The sequence below is a fragment of the Orcinus orca genome, chromosome X (genome assembly GCF_937001465.1).
Source record: "Orcinus orca chromosome X, mOrcOrc1.1, whole genome shotgun sequence".
NCBI lineage: Eukaryota > Metazoa > Chordata > Mammalia > Artiodactyla > Delphinidae > Orcinus > Orcinus orca.
Window position 1 is genome coordinate 34,844,305 of NC_064580.1, and position 21,211 is coordinate 34,865,515.

General features: G+C 42.3%; 2 protein-coding genes and 1 pseudogene across 5 annotated transcripts in view; 2 read left to right on the forward strand and 1 right to left on the reverse strand.

Annotated features, from left to right (window-relative positions):
• Positions 1–21,211, reverse strand: part of RPGR (retinitis pigmentosa GTPase regulator) — a 268,015-nt gene that overhangs the window by 99,325 nt on the left and 147,479 nt on the right. The gene's annotated exons all lie outside the window — the stretch shown is intronic.
• Positions 1–21,211, forward strand: part of OTC (ornithine transcarbamylase) — a 56,722-nt gene that overhangs the window by 8,035 nt on the left and 27,476 nt on the right. Inside the window, exons 3-4 of the mRNA XM_004281343.2 lie at positions 846–927; positions 11,781–11,868. Of these exons, the coding sequence (XP_004281391.1) occupies positions 846–927; positions 11,781–11,868 (170 nt within the window). The remainder of the gene's footprint in view (positions 1–845; positions 928–11,780; positions 11,869–21,211) is intronic.
• On the forward strand, positions 16,225–17,806 carry LOC125963066 (thymosin beta-4-like; annotated as a pseudogene).

Here is a 21,211-nt window from a genome sequence, read left to right on the forward strand (position 1 = left end):
TTCAGAAGCATTTGAAAGAGCTGGTTTCAGGTTGAGAAAGTTTTACACAACCTTGATTTTCTTATCTAGTTCACTAGCTCTCCAAGTTCCTAAGAACGAACTGAAAATAGGAGTGACTCCAACCGCTATGGGTTCCTATAGAAGACCTTGAAATAAGGAGAAAATGTCCCCCAAGATCCCAGGCTTTTTGTTCTTCACACCTCGTGGTGAGGAAGGTTAGCTGGCAGGAATGTGTTTGTTCTAGAACTCATCCTACTGGGAAGTCCATCTACAGAAGAGAAAGGAGGTAGAGTTCCACCCCACACCCAAACTCTCCAGATTGTTTCCACATGACTTCTAGGAACAAAGTCTTTGCACTCTCACAAGGATGCGTGATGAAAGTGTAGCTGAAACTCTGGAGTTTCATCTTTAGGAGTCTGAGTACCCCACGTTGCGACAGAGAAGCACATTCCTAGCTGAGAAAACACTTCTGAAACAAGCATCTTCAAGGGCATTGAACACTGGTAGAGGTTTTCACGGATTTAAGTAAGAAGATGGCTCCAGTATGAAATATTAATAAACTTTGGAACAAATGTTCAGGTTGAACCCAGAGCAACTAATACTACTTTCTCATTACGTGTCAGTAAGCTGTGGGAGTTCCTGCTCCCTTCCCCCATTTGTATACAACATGAAAAAAAAACACTTTAAATTCACTGTTTAAATAACATCTGAACACTTGTTTGGGAACAGTGTTAATTATTCTACGTTTTCTGATAATGTAAAGAATAAGTTTTGAAACGTAATCCTTGCTATTGGATATAAAATGTATATTTCATTTTAATTGTATTCTTGTCCTTGACTTTCAGTATTTGCCTTTACTGCAAGGAAAGTCCTTAGGCATGATTTTTGAAAAAAGAAGTACTCGAACAAGATTGTCCACAGAAACAGGTGAGTCCGTAGACAAACTTGGACTTGTGTTGAAGAGGGGGCCAGAGGGTGAGGACCTGGGAGGAGTAGCCCAGTGGGGGCATTTGTTTGTCTCTTTGGCAACAACAAAGGGCAAACATTGTCACTGAGAATGGGTAGTGCAAGCCTCTGCATGCTCTTCCCAATTCTCATAGAAGCTGCAAGCAGAAGGATGAGTCTCATCTGTAGGGATTCCATGAGGACTTGGGTAGAAGTCCCAAATAATTCTTCATGTTCAGTACAGAATGTCAGTGGGCATAAATTCTCAGGCCTCCAACTCATGTCAGCAAGAAATGTGTATTTTTCTAACATGTAAAGAACTTTTCCTTGTTTGTATCAATTTTGCTGGATGATGGAAACACTCTCTGCAACGCTAGGCAATCCTCAGTTGTTTAAAAAGTGTTTACTGTGTCAGTTTAGGGTCTCTTCCCCTTTTCCCCACAGTCATGGTTAAGTCCTGGAGAGTATCTCAATGTCCAGGCATCTAAGAGCTATGGGGATCTGGTCACTGGTCATCAGGACATCATCATCACATGGCTATGCTGAAATCTGCGGAGACTTCTGAACCTTGGACCAGACCTATTTGACCTTGACTGGCTCCCATTTACTGTGGAGTTTGCTTTACTCTGATCACAGGATCTGAGCTATCTCTTGGTTTGGCTCTCTCAACCTCTTGGCGGCTCTGCACGCCACAGTGGGCACAGAGATATTGCAAGGCTCTCTCTACTCTATCGTTCCTTCCTCTTTCTGGGTGCTAGGCAGTTCTAGAACATTTGCTCCCTCCTAGAACGCTGTCTTAAAAGCAAGACACAGGTGATCTCAGCTCTGGGGTTCCCCAAACTCATCTGAAATTTCCATCATGCTCCCCACCCTTCAGTCCTTGGCTTGGGGGACCGACAGCAGGGTACAGTGTCAAAAGTCTATTTCTGTTGCTTCTTCGCTCTTGCAGCTTTTCTCCCCCTTCCAGTTCCCAGGTGATAAAGCAAGAGGAAAAACTGGCTCTGACTATCCATGTATTCTTTCAAGTCTGTTGTTTGTGCCTGAAATCCTAAGCTGTTGAAACTCAAAATTTCTTTTTTCTCAAACTATGATCTCTGTAATGAGTTTCAAAAAGTCTGTTTTGAAACTCATAAGCCGTACATCACCTCTTGTTTCTCTCTGCATTTCTGCTCCATCAGACCTCCCTTGAATCAATAATATGACTGCCCAAATGAGCAAATGGATAGGACTGAGGAAAAGGTACCACAAACAAAAACATGTTGGTTGATCCTTTGCATATCTTATCCTACTTACAAGCATCAGAGCTTTCTAGGGTTCAGAAGCAAACAACTACTTCATGCAATTCTTGCCTTGTAATGATCAGCAATGAGGTGCCTCAAATACATAACAAAATGGAGTTTAGAGTGATCAAGTGACTTGCTAAGTTCATGCAATTAATACAAATTGGCACCAGGATTCAGATCTCATGTTTACTGTTCTTACTAATGCACTCCCCTTGCCCTTTGAGAGAAGGAAGGAGGAAGAAAGGAAACATATAAGGTGTCATCTAATCTTTAAAGTCCTAGGAAGAAAACTGCTGAGAACATTTTGCTCTTTAAAGCTGGGTTCTTTAAAAGGTCACAATGACATCTGACGTTTAGTAAAGGAAAAATGAATATTGCATAAGCCAGTCAGTAATTCTGAAATTCTGTTCCTTTTCAACATTGGTTATCATCTTTTAAAATCATTAGTACTTAAGAGAGGTGTTCTTTTTTGAAGTCATCAAAAGAATCGATTAATATGGGCTTCCTTGGTGGCGCAGTGGTTGAGGGTCCGCCTGCTGATGCAGGGGACACGGGTTTGTGCCCCGGTCCAGGAAGATCCCACATGCCGCGGAGCGGCTGGGCCCGTGAGCCATGGCCGCTGAGCCTGCGCGTCCGGAGCCTGTGCTCCACAACGGGAGAGACCACAACAGTGAGAGGCCCACGTACTGCAAAAAAAAAAAAAAAAAAAAAGAATCGATTAATATATAGAAATTTCTCAATTTTAAGTTTCTTTCAGATTATTTTTTCTTGGTTCTTAGTGTTGTCTACCACGTTTCTCTGTTCAAATGTTATTTTCGATTTAAATTCGATTTAAATACTGAATAAGTGATCAGTTTTACCATGCACATATCACGTGGTAGTTAAGCTACTAATAAAACCAAGAGTGAAGATTTAATAAGCTTTTGGGTACAGACCCTGTGCTAAGTGCTCTACATTTATTACAGGGATTATCTCACTTAGTCCTCATGACAACTCCGTGAGGGTGAGACCACTGAGGAAAACAGGCTGAAATAGGTTCAGCAAAAGGCCCACAGACATATAGCTAATAAATGGCAGACCCAGGATTAGAAGCTATTATTAAATGTATTTTTTAAGTGTCTAATTTAATTCAGACATTTATTAGTCATGTTTTATTCCAATAAAGCTGTTTCTACAGGTCGCATTAAGCGTTTTGTTAAATGATGGTTTTCTATAGAGAAATGCTCTGGGACTTCTTTGGCGGTCCAGTGGTTAAGACTCCACGCTTCCACTGCAGGGGGCACAGGTCTGATCCCTGGTCGGGGGACTAAGATGCTGCATGCTGTGCAGCAAGGCCAAAAAAAAAAAATGCTCTGAAATCTGCACAAAATTACAAACTATAACAAATATATGAGAAAAGGAACATATGACCATGAAAAGTTATGGTTCACAGAATATTCATCACTATCCTCAATAAATACCCATGGGTCTCACTGCATATGGCATCCTGCCAAACTCAACAGTAGGAGAATCAGTCAGAGTAAGCAGCTGATTTAAATGCGTACAGAAATGGTAAACCTCAACCCCCAACATGGCAGAGCATTTCTACTGTGTACATGTGCATCTTAATGGTTGTCGGTTAACACAATTTTTCATCAAAACCTGTTACCTTGGTATTTAGAATGAAAATAGGATGTAATTAAAACTGTCAATTGCTACCCCAGATTTGTGTCAGCCTCTGGGATGGGGTGATCCTCAGAGGACAGTCCTTGAGGCTTCCATCCCAGGCCTGAGTTGCAAAGATACAGCAGCATTTATACTTATCTCGGGGGACAAAATAAAATTCTCCACCCAATAAAATAGATAACTAATAAGAATCTACTGTATAGCATGGGGAACTCTACTCAATACTCTGTAATGACCTATATGGGAACAGAATCTAAAAAAGAGTGAATATACGTATATGTATAACTGATTCACTTTAGTGTAGAGCAGAAACTAACACAACATTGTAAATCAACTACTCTCCAATAAAAATTAATTAAAAAAATTCTTCACCCAAATCAAGCCATATTAATTGCCCATGTAATATTTTTATTAAAATGTAAGACACCTAGAGAAAAGTGTGCAAATCATTAAGTGTCCAGTTCAATGAATTATTACAGTAAACACATCCTTGTAACTAATACCCAGATAGAGAAACAGGATGTGAATAGCACCCAGAAGCCCTCCCTTGTATCTTCTTCCAGTTGCTACTCCCCTCGCCCAACCCCTGCTCTGCCCCCAAAGGGTAACCATTATCCTGGCTTCTAACCTCACAGATTAGTTCTGCTGTTTTTGAACTTTATTGAAATGGAGTCATTCAGCATATGCTCTTTTGTGTCTGGCTTCTTTTGCTCAGCACTATGTTTGGGAGCTGTATCGATGTTGCTGTGTGTGTAGTTGTAGCTTATTCATTCCTCACCCACTCTTTGTGTATGCCTGCCTGCCAAACTGTACAATTCTCCTGTGTGTCTACTGATGACTATACTCTTTTATTGCAAATTAATTGAGCAGATAGGTGGATACATTTATTAATCTTGGTAAGTGCGGCAGCTGATGGAAAAATGCACAGGGCATCCTACGAGATGGTTCTTTTCATTATTTAACACTGGTATTTGACTTTCAAGGTGAAATGGAAGCTAGTGCTTTCCAAGCTGTTTCAAATTCATCATCTTTACAGAGGTGGCAATATAAAAAACGTGATACTATGCTGCAGGAATGAAAGCGAAGCACAGAGAGGTTAATAGCTGCCTTAGTTCTACCAGCAAGAGCTCTCAGAGCCTTTACATTTCCAGAGCGTGAATTCTATTTATAACCCTTCCTCCAAAGCTTGCAGAGATCTGTGAGGAAAAGAAACAGTAAAATAAGATGTACTTTTATTTTCCCAGACAGAAATTAAGATATTAACAGGTGAAATCCTTTGTTCAAAAATATCTGATGTGTACGCATAAACAAGTGAAACAGATAAAAACAAACTCCTCTGGATGAAGAGTGAAGAGAGAGTAGAGACCCGTCCAGCTGTCCTCCTTTCCTCAGCAATGGCAGCTCCTGGTGGCTTCTCAGAACCTCTGACACCTTCCAGAACCACTTAATGCCATCCACGTCTGATGAACTGGTGAATGCTTGACCTGTACTTTTGGACTGGGGTCTGAGGCTTCTTTTCGATCGGTGACCAAAAATTGCAGAGGCAATTCCTTCTTAGAAGCAATGTCCTCCCGTTTAATCTTCTTCAAGAACTGCTGAAGGCTTTGTCAACTGAAAAAAATTGCACAACCTAAAAGTTGAGAATTATGTTTTATTCGGTGGACTTGCTGAGGACTTAAGCCTGGAAGGCAGCCTCTCAGGTAGCTCTGAGGGACTGTTCTGAAGAGGTGAGGGAGGAACCAGGATATACAGGAGTGTTTGCAACAAAATCCAGGTCGTGGGAACATCAAAAAATTACCGTTAATGAAAGAAAACCAGACATCTCAAGTTACTGAATTTAGCACTTTTTTATGTATGGGAAGAAGCAAGAATCTGGGCTCATGGAAATCATTCCTTTGATCTGCACCTTAATTATCTAGGGCCAGTATCCCATTCTTTCCCATCCGGAGTCCCCTCAGGGTGCACTGCTGGGGTGCCTGTAGTGACTGAGGGCTTGGCAGTGGGCAGCCCTTTTGTCTCCATTCGGAGTTCCCTCAGGACTCACCCTCGGGGCGGTGGTAGTGGCTGATAATAGCCCACAGCATCATCTGTGTGCTGACAGGGCAGGCAACATTCTTCATTCACAGCTTCCACTCCTATTTCTTAACACTTTCTGTAACCTCTCTTCCTATCCCTACCTCGTAAGTCCAGGCTTGACGGGAATCTTCGTTATAGCACAAAGAGAAAAATGAAAAGCCAACAAACAAATCCTGGGTTGTCACAGTAAGAGTATGACTTCAAGCAGACTTGCCAGGAGGCCTTAAACTTTCTCTGAAATCTTCCTCCACAGTCCCCAACCCTCAATGGCATTCATCCCTGTGCCAGGCACATCGTAGGTGCACCGTAAATACTTTCTTGACGAATGTGCAGTATTCATTTTTGTTTAGGTGACTTCCCCTGTTTAGAAATAGATTAAGGGCTCAAGAGTGATTAGTGATTATAATCGTCACTAAATCGCATTAGCTCACTTCACACGTAATAGAAAATTCCATTAACAAAATTAGGAGATGTTTGCAAGTGAAAAGAATGGGTCCTCTCTCCACAGTCAAAATCCTTCCTGCATTTGTTCAGTAAGTATTTGTTGAATACTTACTATGTACCAGTATTTATTCTAGGTTCCTGAGATTGATATATCAGTGAAAAAAAGAGAGGTAAATCCCTGCCTTCATGAAGCTGACATTCTAGTTGGTACACAGACGAAAAACAATAGACATAATACATTTTAAGTGGATGATATATCACGTTGGAAGGTGATAAGCGCTCTCGGCAAGGAGAAGACTGCCTGGAAGTGAGGGAGAAACATGTACTCCATTATTTGGACTTTGCCTTTTACTCTGAGTACAATAGGGAAATCTTTGGAGGGTTTTGAACAGAGGAGGAATGTGACCTAACCTGCATTTTAAATGGATCTCTCTGACTGCTCTGTTGAAAATAAACTTCGGGGCTGGGGGTGCAGATGAGATAGAAGCAGGGAAAGCTGTCAGTAGGTTGCTATAGTACATAGAGGCTGGGGCCAGGGTGGTGGCAGAGGAAGGGGTAGGAGGGCCAGATTCGGGATATGTTTCGAAGGGAGAGCCAACAAGATTCCTGATGTATCAGGTAAGAGAGAGGCATCAAGGATGACTTCAAGGTTTCTGTCTGAGCAACTGTGGGCAGGATGGAGCAGGATAGAGCAGGTCAGGCAGGATGGAGGGGAAAATCAAGAGTTCAGTTTTGGAAGTATTGAGTTTGAGATGTCTTTTAGACACACAAGCAAAGATGTTGAAGAGGCAGCTGGGTATTAGTTTGGAGTAGGGGAGTGAAATTTGACCTAGAATACTTGGGAGTCATCAGCATACAGATGGTATTTAAGGCTATGGGACCAGATACAATTATAAAGGAAATAAGTGTAGACGGGGAGAAGAGGACCAAGGACTAGCCCTGGGGAACATCGACATTAAGAGGTAAAGGAAAAGAGAAAGAACCAGCAATGGCGATTGAGAAGAAGCAACTACCAAGGTAGATGTAAAAGCAAGAGTGTGTGGTGTCCTGGATGGTGTGCGAAGGAAGTTTATCAAGGACAAGGCAGTGAACAACTTTGTTAATTGCTCCAAGGTCAAGAAAAATAAGAACTGAAATGGCCACTAGATGTAGCAATGTGAAAGTCATTGGTAACCTTGGTGAGGGGAGTTTTGGTGCCATGTTGGGGGGCCAAAGACTTATGGGAATAGATTTGAAGGAAATGAGATGAGGAACTGGAGAGAGAAAGAAAAAACAAGAGTTTGGCTGCAAAGAGAGCAAAGAATTAAATGGATACCTGGCAAGGGAAATAAGGACAAGAGAAAGTTTGCATTTTTAAAATTAATGAGTGAAAAAATTAGAATAGCCTATTCACGATGCAGGTAATGTAAGAGAGAAAGGGAAGAGTTGGTAGAGCAACATTCTTGAGTAGGTGAGGGGGCATGGCTTCTAGTTCATACATGGGGTATGGAAAGTTCATCTATGCTGAACAGGAAGGGAAGCAGAACATATAGGTACAGATGCTGACAAGTATGGAAATGGGGTGATGGAATCTGGAAGTTCTCTGTTACCATTTTTTTCATTGAGGTGGGAAGTAAGGTTATCAACTGAGTGCTGGCTCTACTTTCAAAATATATCAAGAATCCAATCATTTTCTCATTGCTTCAGTGGTTACTATGCTGGTCCAAGCTATCGATTCTCAGCCAGATTTTTGCAAGTGTCCTGACTGGTCTCCCTGCTCCTGCCCTTGCCCCACTATGGATGTTCTATTAAAACATATGTCCAATCATGTCATCCTCTGCTCCAACCCTCTGATGGCTTCCCGTCTCACTCAGACAAAAGTCAAAGCTGTCGCTTCCTCCCCACCTTCCTTCTGCAGCCTCACCAACTATTACTCTCCTCCTCACACACTCTATACCTTCCACACTACCTTTGTTGTTGTGCCGTGAATCCACCAGTCATGACCCTTCCTCAGGCCCTCAAGACATGCTCTTCCCACTGTCTTGTATGTTTCAATGCAGCTTCCTTGACCACGTTAAAATAACTCCTATTCCTTACATTGCCTAATCCTCCCTCCCTGCTCTATTTTTCATGTAGCACTTGTCAACATCTAACATACAAGATATTTAATTTACTCATTCACTTTATTATCTATCTCTCCCCCATTAGAATGAAAGTTCCAGGTAGGCAGGGACTTGTACCTTGTTGTTTACAATGCTTTTCACAGTGCCTAGAACGGCACCAGGCACATACTTTTCGAATGAATGAATAAATTTTAGAACCATGCCATGAGGCTAGGACCTGTTGTGGTCACTCCACAGAGACAAGATGTGCCTCCCACCAAAATTTGGTTTCATTGTTGACAGTGAGGATAACATACTTGCACCAAGAGGGTATGAAAAGGTTTACTATTCACATAATGTGGCTTTCTGGGGAGAGTAGGGCTAGCTCCAAAATTGGTCCCAAAGTGGCATTAGAGAGCAGGAAAATTATATGGCTTGTGCTTTTATTGTGGTTGTGGGGTGAGGCTGGGGTGAAGATGCCCGTGCACAGGGCGGGAGGAGAAGGGAGAGTGATGGTGGGTAGCAATCAAACATCACAAATTGAGTCCGATTCTTTATTACAAGGCCCATAGCAAGTAGGACTGTTTGTGTGTTTCATGTTCTCTCATTCTACCTGGGATGTAGCACATCAGATCTGCAAGGGATCTTAGGGCTCTAGGCAAACTGCCTGATTTTCAGATGAAGACTGAATCTAGTTCCACTATGTTGTCCTGCCTCTGTAGATCCCAATGTAAGTTGGCTTAGGGGCTGGCTCTCCTAGGAGAAAGCTCCAGGTTCTTAAAAACAATCTTGAACAAGTTTTTAGACTCTTTGACTCTCAAAACTCCTGTCTATAAAATTCTTATAATAATATCTAATATGCTCTTTGTCAGAGTGAAGGATTCAGTGGAAGAAAGTTTCTGAACTGCCATCACCTGGTAGTGCTCTGTGACTAGTCATTGCTAGAGTCAGAGCATAGTGACCTGTAGCTAAAAAACCATTTGGTCGGGGCATTTATAAGAGAATACTTTTAAGTATGAAATAGGTAGAATATAATTATTTTTTAAATGTAGTAACAGAAATGAGAACAATTGTTTTGTCGTGGATTTTTTGTTGTTGTTTTACTTAGGAAAGTTTTCAAATGAACAGAAAGTAGAAAGTTTAGCATAATGAGCACCCCAATACCCCTTACATCAATCAACTGTTAATATGTTGCCTTCTTTGATTTATCTGTTCATTTTTCTTAGTGAAATTTTTTTTTTTTGGCCACGCAGCATGGCATGCGGGATCTTAGTTCCCCAACCAGGGATCGAACCCGTGCCCCCTGCAGTGGAAGCATGGAGTCTTAATCACTGGACTGCCAGAGAAGTCCCAGTTAGTGAAATACTTTAAAGTAAATTAAAGCTACAATGAAATTTTACCTCAAAATATATCAGTATGCATATTTCAAATAAATAAGAATATTTTCTGTATAGCTACAATATCATTATCATACCTAATAAAAATTATTTGTTAATATCACCTATCCACATTCAAATTGCATTAAGGTTTCAGTGGGCTGTTTCATGAGACTTTGGGTCAAATTCCCCTTCATGAGTCTAAAACTCTTTGTCCCCCAACTCACCATGAGATTAATGATTTCCTCCTTTCTCATGGGAAACAAGTAGGATTAGAAAATTGTGACTGTTGCATATTTTCCAAAAGACAAAGTAGGTATATTACAATAAGGAGGAAAAAAGTAATGTTTGCAAAATTCCTCAGACACGTCTCTATCTTGTAATTATACTTATTTGCCTTTACACTGTATATCTAAGAAAGCCTGCCTATTGAACCTGTCTCAAATGAGAAAGTAAAGTTCTGATTGGATGTCACCATTTCCCATAATTTTGCCTCAGGGCATGTGGTAAAAGGGCTCTCCTTGTTACCACAGAGTTTAGCTATGGCTTGGGGCAGGCCCCTCTCTGTGTCATCCTCCCCAGACCAATGGAATGTGCTATGAGGGTGGGGAAGGAGCCATCCTCATCTGCTCAGATGTCTGCAATAACCTCACATCCCATGGAGGGCTGAAAAGTGGTGAGGGCAGTATGTGAGTGGTACTTAGCCCTGTCTTGGTTGGAGGATAAATACAGCAGTTGAATGACCTTCTGATCTTGCTGACTTTTAGTGACCTGAAATTGCCATTTCAATACTCACTTTATTTTCAATTTTTAAATAATTAAGGGCTTGGGTTTCCCTGGTGGTGCAGTGGTTAAGAATCTGCCTGCCAATGCAGGGGACACGGGTTCAAGCACTGGTCCTGGAAGATCCCACATGCCATGGAGCAGCTAAGCCCGTGTGCCACATGAGCCTGCGCTCTAGAGCCCACGAGTCACAACTACTGAGCCCACGTGCCACAAGTACTGAAGCCCGCGTACCTAGAACCTGTGCTCCACAACAAGAGAAGCCACTGCAACGAGAAGCCCACGCACCACAATGAAGAGAAGCCCCCGCTCGCCACAACTAGAGAAAGCCCGTGTGCAGCAACGAAGACCCAATGCAGCCAAAAATAAATAAATAAAATAAATTTATTAAAAAAAAATTAACCTATAATCTATATACTGGAAGATGCACAGATCTTAAGTGTACAGTTCAATAAGTGTTGAGGAATACATATACTCACGTATATGGGTTTGTAACATACAAACTGTCAAGGTATAAAGTATTCCTGTAACCCCAGAAAGTTCACCAATGCTCCTTCCCAGCCAATCAGCCTCTCCAGAAGCAACTAGTGCTTTAATTTCAGCCACTCTATGTTAGTTTTGCCCATTCTAGAACTTCATATAAATGGAATTATACATTATGTACTCTTTTGTGTCTAGTTTCTTTCATTCAGCATAATGCTTGTGAGATTCATCCATGTTGTACGTATAGTAGTGCATTCCTTTTTATTACTGAATAGTACTCCATTGTAATCCATGATATCCCATACTATAGTTTATTTTCCCATTTTCCTGGTGGACATCATTATATATTTTAAAGAATAAAAATGAGGTATAGTCTCCAAATGAGAACATGCCCCATATTGCCAAGATCTCAACAAGAGGGTGGAGAAATGGGCACACATCTGAAGGAGAGTTAAGCGCTGGTACAGAAAATTTCATCTACTTCTCTCCGTTCCTCATTATGCTTTCCCTGGGAATTCCCTATCAGAGAGGCTGGTGAGATTGAAAGATTTTGACTTTTCAATTGAGATGGTGCTGATTGCTCACAATTTTGTTGGCTACTTTCTTTTTTTCAAAATGTCTTTTTTCTCTCTCTTTTACTGTAGGCTTTGCACTTCTGGGAGGACACCCTTGTTTTCTTACCACACAAGATATTCATTTGGGTGTGAATGAAAGTCTCATGGACACAGCACGGTTTGTAAATCTTCTCTTTGAAGCTTATTTCAGAATTGATGGATAAATGTCAAAAAGAAAATATGCTTCTCTTTAAATAGTGGTTTTCCCTCTCGGCATCCTTTGGACTGTTCTGTTTTCCTTCTTTCCCTCTTTATCTGATGTTCTGAATGCCTCTCCCTCATCCTCTGGCCACTTTCCATGGGTTAAGATAATATTTTTTCTTAGCAATTTGAAGAGGTTTCTGATTATAAAATTTCAAACTTTGGGAAATATGGTCATTAAACATGACATTTAAAAAAATTAATTAATCAATTAATTATTTATTTATGGCTGTGTTGGGTCTTTGTTGCTGCACGCAGGCTTTCTCTAGTTGCGATGAGCGGGGGCTACTCTTCGTTATGGTGTGCGGGCTTCTAACTGCGGTGGCTTCTCTTGCCGTGGAGCACGGGCTCTAGGCGCGCGGGCTTCAGTAGTTGTGGCATGCGGGCTCAGTAGTTGTGGCGCACGGGCTTAGTTGCTCCGGGCATGTGGGATCTTCCTGGACCAGGGCTCGAACCCGTGTCCCCTGTGTTGGCAGGCGGATTCTTAACCACTGCGCCACCAGGGAAGTCCAAGCATGACTCTTACGTTTTACAGTTGAAGAAATGGAGGTCCAGGGAAACTGACATGTTCAATGACCCATAACCTGCTAGCATCAGAGCAGGTAGTGATATTAATAGCTAACATTTATTGAACATTTATTCTGTGTCAGGCATTGTTCTAACTCATTTAATCCTTATAACAACCCAAACATATTGGCATAAAGAAGTGAAACAACTTAATTAGGGACATACTAGCTTCTATAACACAAAAATCTCAAAATGTCAATGGCTTAACGTAGTGCAAATGTTCCTGATTGATAAGACGGAAGGACTGAGTATTTGTGTGGCCATTCAGGAACTCTGGATGAGAGTGGCTCTACCATCTTCAACATGTGGCCTCCAAGGGTGTCCTGGGTGTCAGCATCCAGCCAGGAGCTAGGGGAAGATAGCATGGAGACCGGATGCTTGCTTTAAAGCCACATTAGCAGGAAAGTGGCACAATCACTTCCACTCACATTCTACTGGCAAGTACTATTAGCTCAGCCCTACCTAGATGAAAGTGGAGGTGGGAAAAGGCTCTTACCCACTTAACTATAGTTAGAGACTGAAACATAGGCCCTCTGACTCCTCATGCAGTGCCCTCACTATTGTATCATGTCTGATTGAGAAATACAGAGCAAATGTCTTTGTTTAAATATTTCGCCCTTGATATCTAAGACTAATGATTATTTTCTGAAAATGATGTGCCATAAAGCAACTCCTTGCAGACACTGGCTGCTTTGTATGGCAGCTACCCTAGTATATACTAAAAATCCACCTCATTTGAATTGCTGAAGAGATTTGAAATAACTCATCTTTAAACCTTTTAGTTACGGTATTTCAGATGGGACAGTGTTAGCATTAAGAAGTGTTGTGTTCATCTTCTGGATACAAGGGACAAAAAGAATAAATAAACATAAATGAGTTTTTCTTCCAAATATGCTGCCACTGACTGGAATTATATTTGCCTAATAACTGTTTCCACAAAAGTGAAATATACTTTATTCAAGAGCAAATATTACAAGCTGGTTAGGGGTTGAAGCCGGGGCCACAGTCAGGAAAGAAGTCTCAGTGGGGATCCTCTATATAGGACCAAGTGAATGATGGTGAATGAGTCATGTGTGAACTCGTGGTTGGAAGAAGGTGCAGCTGGAGGAACAGATGAACATCCAACAAAGAGCTAAGGAGTGAGCATTGGCAGCAAGAAAGAGGTCAGGGCCCAGAAATCAGTGGAGTAGGCAGGACCCCAAAAGCAAGAGACGAATAGCCAAGCATGGGTTGAAAGCCGAGGATGAGTAAAAACATATTTTTTCCGTGCTTGCTCTCCACACAATTCGCACTGCATGTCCTTAGTTAGAGGAGCTCTACACAGATCCTAGGAAAAATAATCTGCTCACAAGTCCCAATATGATTGGGACTTTTTTTTTTTTTTTTTTTTGCGGTACGCGGGCCCCTCACTGTTGTGGCCTCTCCCATTGCGGAGCACAGGCTCCGGACGCGCAGGCTCAGTGGCCGTGGCTCATGGGCCCAGCTGCTCCGCGGCATGTGGGATCCTCCCGGACCGGGGCACGAACCCGCATCCCCTGCATCGGCAGGCGGACTCTCAACCACTGCGCCACCAGGGAAGCCGTGATTGGGACTTTTTAGTCCATACAATTAATTCCATTGCTACATGGATACACAAAATTGGATCCATAGAATTCCTTCTGGTCATTCCATCTTATCCAAAAGACTCGAAGGAAAATAATCATAGCTCCTTCTTAAAGGGTGTATACTATGGACCTCTTGTACTATTATCGCTAAATCTTTGTAAAAACCTTACAGGGACTTCCCTGGGGGTCCAGAGGTTAAGATTCTGTGCTTCCACTGCAGGGGGCACAGGCTCAACCCCTGGTAGGGGAACTAAGATCCCACAAGCCATGCAGCGCAGCCAAAAAAAAAGAAAACTTACAAAGTAAGTATTATTGGCCCAGTTATTTTATAGATGATGAAACCATGACTCAGAGAAGTAATGGAGCTAAGTCAGCATTTAAATCATGCTCGTTTTTTAAGGCCATGCTGTTTTGGTTTACTCCTACTGCCTCTTTTATACGGTCAATGAGAGTGGCAGTGAAATGAGTTATGGAAAACATTGGTTTGTGCGCTGCAAGGTCCCCAAGACCACCCCATGTTTGATGATTCACTAGGAGGGTTCACAGGACTCAGCATATGGTCAGACGTGTGGCTATGATTTATTACAGTGAAAGTATACGAAGCACAATCAACAAAGGGAAAAGGCACGTGAGGAGAAATCTGAAGGAAACCAGGTCCAAGCTCCCAGGAGTCCTCTCCCAGTGGAGTCACTCAGGATGCGCTTAACTCCCTTAGTAAGGAGTTGTGACAACATGTGTAAAATGTTATCCACCAGGGATGCTCCTTAGAGACTCAGTACCCAGGGTTTTTATTGGGGAATGGTCCCATAGCATGCTCTGTTTGACATGTACCCAAATTCCAGACTCCCAGAAGGAAAGCAGGTGTTCATTTTAAACCATATTGTTTACAAAAAAACATTTTAGGCACAGGGAGTTCCTCTTATCAGTCCTGGGAATGGTGGAAACCCTCCCGAAACTGAAGCTCCCAGACGCCATCCAAGGGCCAATCTTACACTCAGGCCTTTCAAAGGACAGCGGACGGGACTGCTATGTTAACTCTTTTCTGCGTGGCTTGGAAATCAAAAGACTCGAGATCTAGTCCAAGCTTTGCCACTTACCTACTCTGTGACCTCCATGGGTGAAAATTTCTCTGGATCTTAGTTTCCTTTTCTATAAAATGAGGGCGTTCCGATGTCGAAGGCCCACTTTATACTCTCAAATGTAAGCAAACGTATTAAAGTCATAGTCCTTAAACAGAGGTGTGTCCCAGTGTAAACTATGTGTAGACAGGTGCAGAGTAATTTGGATCTGGGTAGAGATAGGAGGTAGAGAGAGAATTCCAAGGGTTCTAAAGCTAGTTTGAGAATTATGTTGGGGAACCTGTTAAAATGCAAAATTCTACGCCCCACACTCAGGAATTCTAATTTTGTAGGTTAGGGTTCAGTTGGTGTCTGGGAATCTATATTTTAACAAGCTCCTCAAGTGATTCTGCTGCAAGCGGGGCTGGACCACACTTTGAGAGACCCCGAATTGGGAGGTTGTGTAGTCATCCTGGCTGTTGTGCTATCAATCTATGCTAGTGTGTTAGTAAAGAAGGGACAGCTAGTAAGATATGTATATGGTCTCATGCTAACTGAATGTGAAGGGTACACTGATAGTGCAGGCAAAATGGTTTCAGATTTGTTATTCTTAAAATATATATGTATATATTAGCAGAAGCAGGAAAATGAAAGGAGTTTCTGCTTCGGGAAGAAGGTGAGAGACTAGGTATTGGACATATTGCATTAAACGTTGAACCTCCACGTACAAATGTCCATGAGCCACTGGAGATAAAGAATTTGGGTAAAGTTGATAGCTGGAGAAATAGAAGTATAAACTCAGTGGTAGAAAATGAGCTGCAGAGTCTCACTGTGTGAGAATTCCAGAAGGCTGAACCTTGAGGACAGGTGTAGTTAGGGAGGGACAGGAGGAAATCGTTAGGGTCCGAAGTAAATAAGGTTAGTACAATATCAGAGGAGGCTGGAATGGTAGATGGGGATGGCAGAAAAGGGGTTAGAGTAGCTATTGTGGAAACATGACTTTCTTTTGTGCATCCCATTCCTGCTTAATCTGCCAAAATCTCTGACAAACAAGATATGGCTGAGATTCAGAAATTCAGTCAATCTAAACTGAAGAAGACAAGAGAAATCCACTGCCTTGCACAGAAGTAATTGAACAGGAGAAGCAAGGAGGTGAATCTTAATGACATCTACTCTGCCGATATGTACGGTACAATCCATAGCAATTGCCCTCTTGCTTTTTGTTTGTAGACCTTAAACTCTGTAAGATGTAAAGAGATTGGATGATGTTTAAATGGTAGTGCTGGCCCTTTTGTTGTTTTGTTTTGTTTTGTTTTTTTGAGGTACGCGGGCCTCTCCCCACTGTGGCCTCTCCCGTTGCGGAGCACAGGCTCCGGACACGCAGGCTCAGCGGCCATGGCTCACAGGCCTAGCCGCCCCGTGGCATGTGGGATCTTCCCAGACCGGGGCCCGAACCCGCGTCCCCTGCATCGGCAGGTGGACTCTCAACCACTGCGCCACCAGGGAAGCCCAGTGCTGGCCCTTTTGAATCAAGAGAAAAGTGCACACTTGACACTGATTGATGGCGTTGCTTCTCTGTCTGCCTGTCTCACTGCTTTGGGGGCCTGGTGGAAAAAAAAAACGTGACTACCCAGGGCTTCCCTGGTGGTCCAGTGGTTAAGATGCCATGCTTCCAATGCAGGGGGCATGGGTTCGATCCGTGGTTGGAGAACTAAGATCTCACATGCTGCGTGGCATTGCCAAAATAAATAAATAAATTAATTAATTAATTAAAAAAAAAAAGTCACTACCCATTGGTGAAAAAAGAACCGGATGGGGAACACACTGAATGTGGCAACAGGAAAAAAAAAAAAAAAAGAGAAAGAAAGAAAGAAAATTGGGCCATTCTCCTGAAACCTGTTAAATGCAGTTTCCAAAATGTCACTTATTTAGTCAAATGACTTAATTATTCATTTATTCAAAAATATTTACTGAATGCCTAGTTTTTCTTCCAGGATTTTAGCACTGAGAATAAAATGCTGATCAAATCAAACAAAACACTTTTTCAAGTGGAAATTACATTCTAGAGGGAGGAGACTTTGACTAAACAAAAAATAAAGCATGAATACAATAGGAGGTTGAAATAAGTGCTATGATGAAGTCAAAGCACGGTGATCTGTGGGTGGATTTGGGGGCGCCTTTAGATAGGGTGGTCAGGGAAGGCCTCTCTGAGGAGGTGACAGTGAAGTGGAGAGCTCACTGAAAAGACAGAGCCAGGGATGCCAAGCTGTGGGAAAAGCACCTCAGACAAAAAGAGCTGCTGGTACAAAAGCTTAAGGTGGGCTTCCCCGGTGGTGCAGTGGTTAAGAATCCGCCTGCCAATGCAGGGGACACGGGTTCGAGCCCTGGTCCAGGAAGATCCCACATGCCGCGGAGCAACTAAGCCCGTGTGCCACAACTACTGAGCCTGGGCTCTAGAGCCCATGAGCCACAACTACTGAGCCCATGTGCCACAACTACTGAAGCCCGTGTGCCTAGAGCCCGTGCTCCGCAACAAGAGAAGCCACTGCAGTGAGAGGCCAATGCACCGCAACGAAGAGTAGCCCCCACTCGCCGCAACTAGAGAAAGCCCGCACACAGCAACGAAGACCCAACGCAGCCAAAAATAAAAAATAAATAAAATAAAATAAATTTATTAAAAAAAAGAAAAAAAGCTTAAGGCAAGAACAAACTTGATGCACTCAGGAGCAGAAGGACAGCCGGCAATGTTTTTACATCTACAAAGAAACATACTTTAAACTTGAAAGTTAAAAAAAAATGTACCCTTACAAGTTGTTCCTGTCTTGGCCACCAAAGGAAGGAAAAACCAGATCAAGGAGTAAAAGACCTAAATACACATTCAAAATAAAAGGTATTTCGCTTTTCTTACTTGATTACAATAATAAAACCTGTTCACTCTTCAAAATATAGTAGGGGAATTCTCCTTAGCTAAGTCTCAGTTGAGTATCATGTAATCTGAGGGTACTGGTGGGGAGTGAAGGGGAGCATTGAGATGGAGCTGTCGCCTGATATTGTGGAGGAGTTGGTATGTCAGGGCCCCCAAGACCACCCCCGGGTTCAATGATTCATTAGGAGGATTCACAGGACTCAGCATATGGTCATGGCTAAGATTCATTATAAAAAAACCAGCAAAGAGAAAAGGCACGTGGGGCCAAGTCCAGGGGAGACCAGGCACAAGCTTGCAAGGGTCTTCTCCCTGTGGGATCACACAGGACATGCTTAATTCCTCCAGCAATCAGTTGTGGCAACATGTGTGAAATGTTGTCTTCCAGGAAGCCCATTAGAGACTCAGTGCATAATATTTTTTTTTTTTTAGTGCATAATATTTTTACTGGGAGCTGCTCACATAGGCACCCTCTGCCTAGCGTGAAGCCAAATTCTAGGCTCGCAGAAGGAAAGCAGGTGTTCAGCGTAATCCGTAGTGTTTATAAAAACAGTTTAGGTAGTGAGCCATCCTTATTATTTCTAGGAGTGGTGGAGACCCTCCGAGTCCAAGTGTCAGCTAAGGGCCAACCTTGTAAGCAGGCCTTTTGAAGATAGCCATCTCAGGACTGCTATGTTAGCTCTTTTTTTGCACAACTGGGCTATCATCTCTCTTCTGGATTTTGCTAGATATAATGTAACTAGTAAGGGAGTGTATCCTACACTCATGGGAAGACAGCCCTAAGATTTGAATTGTTTCCTCAGTTCACTGTGGATCCCTGCAGGGCCAGGCTCCCATTGGAGAAAATGAACCATTGCTCACTTCCCGCTTTAGAAAAGTCTCTCTCGGCGACTCTTTTCCACCCCCTAACATATCAGAAGACACAAAAGACATACATATATATTCAGTTAAATTTACTTCAGATTTGAGGGTGTTTTCAGATTTTGTCAATTCTCTGGTGCTCTACTGGGGTTAAGAGTTGGATATTCTATTTTTTTCCTCACTCTGGGCTTGTCTTTTTAGATGTGACACCAGAAGTGACAGTTCAGCATGACTCAGATCACTTATTCTTTGGAAGTTTAAAAACGGATGTATGCTAACACATATATACAGAATCTAAAAAAAAAAATTGTGATGAAGAACCTAGGGGCAAGACGGGAATAAAGACGCAGACCTACTAGAGAATGGACTTGAGGATACGGGGAGGGGGAAGGGTAAGCTGGGATGAAGTGAGAGAGTGGCATGGACATATATACACTACCAAATGTAAAATAGATAGCTAGTGGGAAGCAGCCGCATAGCACAGGAGATCAGCTCAGTGCTTTGTGACCACCTAGAGGGGTGGGATAGGGAGGGGGGGAGGGAGATGCAAGAGGGAGGAGATATGGGGATATATGTATATATATAGCTGATTCACTTTGTTATAAAGCAGAAACTCACACACCATTGTAAAGCAATTATACTCCAATAAAGATGTAAAAAAAAAAGTATTACCATTAAAAAAAAAAAAGGATGAAACTTAGCAACAGTAGTGGGACATTTTCACTCCAGTTTCAAGGCTTTCTGTTTCTTCCATAATGACAGTTGTTCATGCCTAATGCTCTGAGTCCACTATTGAAAGGTACATAATACCTTCACAGTCATTTTCACTTTAATACAGTACTTAGTAAAACAGCTTCAGGAACCATGTGTATGAAGGACCATATAAAACCAAATAATGTAACATTGTTCTACTCTAATTAGGTCCCCTATAGATGTAACTCACTTATGGTACGGATCGCTGAAGTGTTTTCTGCCAGTGTAAAACCAGTGGAAAGGAAAATCAGCATAAACCACTGTTAGTTTCCTAGGGCTGCCATACATATTACCACAAACTTGGTAGCTTAAAAACAACACAGATCTATACTCTCAAAGTTCTGGAGGCTAGAAGCCCCAAATCCATGTGTCAGCAAGGCCATGCTCTCCCTGAAGGCTCTAGGAAAGAATCCTTCCTTGTTCCTTCCTAGCTTCTGGTGGCTCTCAGCAATCTTTGGCATTCCTTGGTCTCTAGCTACATCACTCCAATCTCTGCTTCCACCTTTACCTTCTCTGTGTATCTCTGTGTATCCTCTCCTCTTCTAAGAACAACAGTCATTGGATTAGGGGCCCACCCTACTCCAGTATGACCTCATCTTAACTGATTACATCTTCAAAGACCCTACTTCCAAACAAGGCCTCATTCTGAGTTTCCTGGTAGATAAGAATTTGGGGGACACCATTCAACCCACTACACAAGCCCATATCCACATGCCCCTGCAGCAACATGGAAGGGTTTCAAATCATTGTCATTCTGATAGCTCAAATAATGGAAGTTATAAAGGGATTTTTGGATGAGACATATTTGTTTTTTTTTTTTTTGCGGTACGCGGGCCTCTCACTGCCGTGGCCTCTCCCACTGCAGAGCACAGGCTCCGGACGTGCAGGCCCAGGAGACATATTTCTTAAGAGTAGCAGTGGGAAAAAAAAAAGACTAGGAGTGAACTATTGTTATATTGAAAGGAATGTTTTGAAAAGCTGGAATACTGTTCTTAAGATATTTATACCAATGATATTAAGACCAAAAAAGGTAATCTTACTTAGGTTTCTTGGTAAAATGTTGTAAAATATTGGCACCTAATGGGAAATACGTACCTGATTAGGTACTAATAAATTTGTATCTAATAGGAAATACGATATCTCCAAGAATCTTTACAGAGGCCACCAAGAAACTAGCAGCATGGCAGTTGTAGGTCCTTGGGTAAATGGTAACAAAAGCTAGTTGTTCACAACATGAAATATGATATAGCCATAGTTCAGAGGCAGTTTGCCACAGCGTAGAGAGTAGGGGCTTTGAAGCAGGGCTGGGCTTCAGTTCAAGTCACAGCTCATACCACATTGGCCCTGTGGTTTGGACCAGTTGCTTCTGAAACTTAGGTTTCTCGGTTGTAAAATGGAGATACAAATACGTATCTCAATGAGTTTATATGAGGATAAATCAGATAGTGCTTTTCAAGGACAGGCCCACAGAAGAAATTCAAGTACTGTTGGTTG